This window comes from Henckelia pumila, chromosome 3 (genome assembly GCF_033568475.1).
Source record: "Henckelia pumila isolate YLH828 chromosome 3, ASM3356847v2, whole genome shotgun sequence".
Lineage (NCBI taxonomy): Eukaryota > Viridiplantae > Streptophyta > Magnoliopsida > Lamiales > Gesneriaceae > Henckelia > Henckelia pumila.
The window spans coordinates 95,872,239-95,879,629 of record NC_133122.1 but is presented as its reverse complement, the minus strand read 5'-3'; the positions used below and the strand labels follow the sequence as shown (position 1 = coordinate 95,879,629).

The 7,391-nt window shown below is 39.1% G+C and overlaps 1 protein-coding gene across 1 annotated transcript; it reads left to right on the top strand.

Annotated features, from left to right (window-relative positions):
- The first annotated feature begins 4,818 nt into the window (after positions 1 to 4,818).
- LOC140891914 (putative serine/threonine-protein kinase) lies at positions 4,819 to 6,956 on the top strand. The gene is made up of 5 exons (XM_073300606.1): positions 4,819 to 5,206; positions 5,350 to 5,566; positions 5,813 to 6,050; positions 6,176 to 6,326; positions 6,433 to 6,956. Exons 1-5 carry the CDS (start codon positions 4,982 to 4,984, stop codon positions 6,745 to 6,747), a joined length of 1,146 nt encoding a protein of 381 aa, XP_073156707.1. The 5' UTR covers positions 4,819 to 4,981; the 3' UTR covers positions 6,748 to 6,956.
- The last annotated feature ends 435 nt before the right edge of the window (positions 6,957 to 7,391 follow it).

The following is a 7,391-nucleotide window of genomic DNA, read 5'->3' as shown; positions in this document are numbered from 1 at the left end:
GAACTCTGGGAGGCCTAACAACTTTGCTGATGAACTTGATAGAGCAAAGGGAGCAGATGCTGGTTTGATTAAGCAACGAGGAGAATCGTTTGTTGCACAGCCTCAAAGGCAGCCACAACCCTCAGCTCAGTTTCAACAACCATCCCCCAGATTTGAGGGAGGTAGCGCAGCAGTGGTAAGAAAGATTTTTTGAAAGAAAGAGGAAAGCAATTCAAGAGATTAGGGAGCAGTTTATCTAGCTCTAGTGGACAGAGACAGATGAGTTCAGGTTATTCAGGAATTTATTGCAGCAAATGTGGAGGGAGACATGTAAGGCCCGATCCTCATATAGACGGCGATTGGAGCGTTCGATCCCATGTTCGGAGCATCCGATCCTATTCGGAGCATCCGATCCCTACGTCTGAACCCTCTCAGCCAAACACTTGTCTAGCTTCTAGAGGACGCCTGCCGACAGCTGTTCGGGGCCTCCGATATCCTTTTGGAGCATCCGAATTCCCCACAGTGACGTCATGAATTACGTAATATTTCCGACAGCTGACCCTGAATGATCGGAGCCTCCGGTCTGAGTTCGGAGCCTTCCAACTCATCAGAGCTTCCGATCTTGGCTCTTGGCTCCGATCCTGGTTCAAACCCTCCGAACCTTGTTCGGAGCCTCCGATCCCTCTGAGGACTCGAAACCTTCCCGGCTATTTTTTAGTGTTCCGGATCCATTTTTGAATTTCTCAGACCCTTTTGGAAATTCCTTAATCATGTTTTACTTAATTCAACGTGATCACTTGATTAATTATTCACTAATCATTAATTCTGGAGACAAGTTACTACAAGATTAGTGGAGACTGGAGAAGTAACCACTTCCTGTATCTGTTTTCTGTTATAAACGTTTCTGCGACTCGTAACTGATTCTTGATTTCAGTCGGACTGAACCTTTCTACCAACTGAACTAACATTTGACTTACTGTTAAACTGGTTGACTTCTAGTCAAAGTGAAGCTCTTAGCCGTTTCCTAACTTCTAGTCAAGCTGTGACTTCTAGTTGACTGAAGCTTTCACTCGACTATTGATTTCTAGTCGTGGTGACGCTCGATTACCTGTGGAGCTCATCCACTCGACTCTTTACTTCCAATTGAGTCTCCCGTTTCAATTTCCTATTAACATCTAATTATCCACTCAGTTCGAGTTAAGGTTTTCAGTATATTTCAACTGAGTGTCTCACTCAGTTAGCTGCGCCAGTGGCACGCTCAGTTCAACAGAAGTGGACCAAGTGAGAGATTGTTTTTCAAAAATTAATCCAAAACGTTAGAACAACCTTTATGTTTGAAAATCTGTGTGGATATACGTAAGAATGTAGATTCTTGAAATTCCTATCTTAATATTTCCAAAGAGTTTAAAGACTGTTGCCTAGACCTGGCCACGGTCCGGGTTCGGGTCGAACCCGCCGGGTTCGGGTTGGCATTTAGCCAACCCTTAACTGGCCCGCCAATGGCCAGTTCCGGTCCGAGTCTGTGAACCGGCGGTTCCGGTCCGGGTCTGGTTAACCGCCGGTTCAGGGTCCGGGCTAAACCGTGCCATTTTTAAGAAATAAAAATAATTGCAGCGCTGGGGCGCTGCTCCTTCGAATTTAATTCGAAGGTTCAGCGCCCCAGCGCTGAATTGGCGGCGCTGGGGCACTGCCCCTTCGATTTAAATTCGAAGGTGCAGTGCCCCAGTGCTTAATTTGCAGCGCTGGGGTGCTAAACCTTCGAATTAAATTCGAAGAGGCAGCGCTAATGCAGTGCTGGGGCACTGCACCTTCGAAATTTAATTTTTTAAAAATTTTTAAACAAATTTTTAATAAGACATATTCTTTAAATAATCTCAATCTAATATTTCATATCTCCATAATGAAAATCTATTACATTTATTAAATAAACAATATATTAAAATTTCAACATCTTAATATCTTATGACTTAATATTACAAATCTATTACATTTTATTCTACTTCACTCACATTTCCGCCCGTCATAGTTCCGGATGTTCCTTCGGTATCATCTTGGTCTTTTTCATCACTTTGAATATGTTGTGTTCGAGTAGCAGCTTTTGACCAATCATTGAGCAAACATTGGGCTTCCAAGTTTTCCGGCCTTAAGCTATAACGCCTCTCGTCCAATGTATTTCCTCCAATACTAAATGCTTGCTCCACTGCAACTGTTGAAACCGGACAAGCTAGAATTGTTTTTGCCATTATAGTCAAAATTGGATATATTTGTGTTTTTTGCGACCACCATTTCAAAATGTCGAAGTTTTCCTCATCTGTATCACTAAAATCAAAAGTAGTGGTAAAATAATTCTCAAGTTCCTGACTGGAACTTGAGGATCCTCGTGGACGTTTCGTCTGTTCCCTTATTAAAAGTTGTGCTTTAGTAAGTTTAGAAGAAACATTACTAGTTGCAGTGGATTGTGTTTCATGTGAAACAATTTGTCCACCATATTTGATGTTATATTCATTATAAATATCAAGTAAATGAGTTTTAATATTAAACAAAATCAATGAGATAGAAGGAATCGTTTCCGCAATAGGCTCCAAAGATTCATAGTATAATGTTAACATGTCGCTTAAGCCATCTAATTTAAGTCTAGGATCTAAAACAAAAGCACATAAAAAAATTTCAGGAATGAGCAAAAATATTTTTCCCATTTTGCTTTCATGACGAGAATACATTGAGATAAAACACTATCATTAGAATTAACATGTTCATGAAAAATACAAGCAATGTTGCAACAATGTGTTAAAACTAAATGTGAAGTAGGGTAATAAACACCGGATAATTGGTCACTAGCATCATTAAAAACTTTTAAAATTTCACAAATACTAGTGCATATGTTCCATTGATTTGAAAACAAATAAATATCACGAGCTTGAACAAATTGATGAAAAAATGTACATAATAAATCTTTATATTCAAAAGAGGATAATAACAATTTATATGTTGAATTCCAACGATTTGGAACATCTCGTGCAAACCGCTTAGGCTTCATACCATTTACTCTACAAAATTTTCCCCATTGCTTCATAACTTGATGATGCGTCCATAAATAATGAATAGCGTTCCTAATTAGTTGAATATGTATGCCTAAACTTTTTAGTCCATCTTGAACACACAAATTTAAAATATGACATGTGCATCTAATATGAAAAAATTTGCCACCTAGTGATGGTTTACATATTTCAAGAAGCTCACTAATACTAAAAGTATTTGCACTAGCATTATCAAAAGATATTGAAAAAACTTTGGTAGTTAGACCATATTATTTTAAAATAACAAATATAAGTTGCGAAATATTTTGTGTCGTGTGTGATTCGTTGAAACATCTATATGCAAGCAACCTTTTTTGAATGTTCTAATTATTATCAATCCAATGACATGTAATACCCATATATGAACAACTTTTCCAATGACCACTCCAAATATCGAAACACAAAGAAACTTTATTATTCAAAGTATAAAATTCCTTAATTAATTCTTTCTTTTGATCAACGACTAACTTTTTCATTGTACGTTTGAGACTATTTCTTGGAATACGTCTAATAGAAGAATTTGCACTTGTAGAAAGCCAATTTTTAAAAGATAATTTATCCCTAAAACTAAAAGAAAGTTGTTCAACCGCACAAAATTTAGTCGTTTCTTCTCTAAATCTAGCTTCGTTATATTTAAATAGTTGAGATTCATTACCCGATTGAGAAGAGAATGCCAGAATTTGAGTTTGACCACGATCAATACCAATTTCCACCGGATGATTTTTCTCGATATGCCGCGTCAAAGTTCCATAACCACCTCATTGTTTAAATTTGTAACATTTTGAACAATATTTGCATTTGGCTTGCAAATCACCGGAGGGAAGCGTCATCTTGTCGAAGTGTTTGGTGAAGATATCGGATGTCGGGCGAGGCAACGCTCGAGTTTGTCTTTGAGAGGCCGCCGGATCGTTCATACTTTCTTGACTTGCATGATGACGTGGTGGTGGTGGTGGTTGTTCAACTTGTTGTCTTTGTTGCGCCTCTTGTCGAATTTCTTGAATTTAATCATCGAAATATTCAAGATCAAATCCATCGACATTGAATTGAGGATACTCGACCTCGGGTGGTATGGTGCTCTTTTCCTTTCCTTTTCCTTTGTCACCCCTACGACTTGATCCTGCTCCGAACATTTGTAATTGTATAAATATGAAAATAAATCAACAATTGACAATAAACCAATAATCGAAACTTGATATTTTTGATAATTCAAGAAATTAAAAGGAATTGAGAATAGAGAGAATGAAGAGAGAATTGTGTAAACAAAATGAAAGGACGTTGGGTGTATTTATAGATAAAATCATAAAAAGTAGGTTTTTTTTAAAAAAAATTAGCCGGTTGACCCGGCGGGTCGACAACGGCCACAAGATCGTGGCCGTTGAATGATCCAACAGCCACTTGCTAGTGGCCGTTGGATCTGAGCGCCCTGATGGGCAGGGCGCCATGTGTCCAACCCACCGGGTTACCGGTTTTCCTAAGGGAAAACCGGGACCGGACCGCCTAGTGGCCTGGTTAACCGGCCCGTTGACCATGGGCCGGTTCCGGGCCCAACCCGGCCCTTGGCCAGGTCTACTGATGCCCCATCTTTTTAAGTTCTTTTGTAAACTATGACTTGGGCAGTGTTCTAACATGAATGGAGTGATGTTTTATCAAAAAATAAAAATAAAAAATCCCATCTTTAAAGTCAAATTCAACGAAGGTTGGCTATAAATATACAACAACAATAATTTATCCTTCTCTCCATATCCCATATTTATCCCACTTCCCTCCTTCCCCAGTTGTTGATTTACTGAATTTAATTATTAAAGTCATATTATAATCAAATCCCGTCAAGAAAATCCACAAATCAAGACCAGGCATTGCGGAAGTCTCCACCCAAAAAAAAAAAAAACAAGTTTAAGAAGAAACAAATAGATCACAATCCAAGCATGAAACAGCTCGTTTCCTCCTTTTGGGAATGCTTTCATCCCTCCCCTCTTTTGGTAATGAACTGTAATGGCGATGATGGCGAAGAAGAAGAAGAAGAAGGACACGGTCGGATTCAAACAATCCAAAGCCCCAATCTTCGTGTGTTTTCTTACAATGAACTCAAAGCTGCCACCCAGGGATTCAAGAACAAGATTGGTCAAGGTGGTTTCGGTTCTGTTTACAAGGTAATAACATATATATATATATATATATATATATATATATATATATATATATATATAAAATAGCAATGAAATCGCATATTACTGTTGTTTCCCAGTTTTGTATGTGATGAATCCTGGAGGTCAACTGTGTGAAAAATCCACAGGGGAGGCTTATAGGTGACAAGTTCGTGGCAGTTAAGGTTTTGGCAGTGGAAGTAGAATCAATGCGTGGGGAGAGGGAGTTTGTGTCTGAGATTGCTGCATTGTCTGATTTAAGACATGAGAATCTCGTTACTCTCAAAGGGTGTTGTGTAGACGGGGCTCAAAGGCTTCTGGTGTATGATTATATGGAAAATAACAGCCTCCACCATACGTTTTTGGGTATAAAATCATATCCCTTTAACTCTTTTCTAGGGATGAATTTGAGATGTGGTGATGATCTATGTGCGTGTGTTTTGGAATCCTTGCTAAATCCTCGTACCTGTGACTCTTGATTTGCACGTGTATGTATGTATTATCCTCGTATATATGCCGAACTCGGTTGATTTGAGCTTCATTCGTTTTGTGCGCATTAGGACTCGTATCTAATCAGATCATGAGGTTCATCTATGTTTTATTGATGAACAGGGAGTGAGAAGAACAGGGTGAAATTTACATGGGAATTGAGGAAACGTGTTACCTTAGGTACTGCGGAAGGACTACATTACCTGCATGAAGAACTCAATCCTCATATCGTGCATCGGGATATCAAGGCGAGTAATATCCTTCTGGATAAGAATTTCACACCAAAACTCGCGGATTTTGGCTTGGCTAAGCTGTTTAGGGACGACATATCGCACATTAGTACTCGTGTGGCTGGCACATTGTGAGTAAGAACTGGAATTAGTTACTATTGGGATGTTTCTTATTGAATGACATTCGATTACTTGTTCGAATTTTGTTGCTGATGGGTGTTTCATCTGTTTTTCTTTTGCGGGAAATTGTTAAAAGAGGGTATCTATCACCAGAATATGCCCACAGCGGTCGTCTTACCCGAAAATCAGACGTTTACAGCTTCGGAGTACTGCTGCTTGAAATTGTCAGTGGCCATCCTGTTATGAATTACCACCTGCAACATGGGGAGCAGTATCTAGTAGACAAGGTACCAAGAAATGAACAAAATTCAATCTCTATACTACAAACTACAATCCTTAGCAGAAATTGAGGAAATGTGTCTCTCTTTTCACACACATGTATCCCTGTTGCAGGCATGGGAACTGTATAATGCCAAGAACCTTGTAGAGCTGGTGGATTCAGTATTAAACAGAGATTTCCCTGAAACAGAAGCGGTGCAGTTTTTGAAAGTTGGGTTGCTTTGTGTGCAAGAGACCACCAGGCACAGGCCTGCCATGTCCACTGCTATCAAGATGTTGAAAAATGAGATTGATGCCGAAATCGTCGCGATATCACGGCCTGGGCGCATAGCTGATCTTATGGATGTTAAGATACAGCAGAAGCATTTGGCACATTCTTCTTCTTCTTCACCGGCATCCATCAGTACAGGGAGTTTTCCGGCAGGATGATGATCGATTCCTAAGACGTGCCAGCATAATCTTGGAGCTGAAAATTCTGGCAATGTAAATGGTACAGATATTGAGGTACGTAAGACTCTCAAATGTGTTGTTCGAGTTTTTCAATTGTTGGTTCATGGTAAAATGTAATATTTTTCCAAGTAGAAATGTTGTATAGAAACATATTATGCATTCTTCTAAAAGAACTTCCTTACAGTTCCCATGATCGAAGCAACTCATTTTTATGAACGAATTCGTGAAATCGTAACATATTAAGATCATATAATCGAGCAATAACAATAGAACTCAAATTTTTAAACCATTCACAGAAAACTACCATGTCTCAATCGCTGTTCTACATAGGCAACTACACGATTTAACACGAGCAACCAGTCCCTCCTATTGCTTAAACTTTACCCTCAGTAAGAACTAGTGAATGGTTCCTATTTGTGGAACATTATTGCACATTTCATAGAAAAATCTAACTAAAACTCTATAAAACAGAAAAACAAGGAGAATATATACGTGATGATTACTAAAACAGCGTGCATAGCTCCTGGCAAGCCATTCGCAAAGGCCACCAGCCCTTCGATGGACTCCACGAATGGCATACAAGGAGCCAGGCACAGCGAACTTTGTAGTTTGATACATGAACG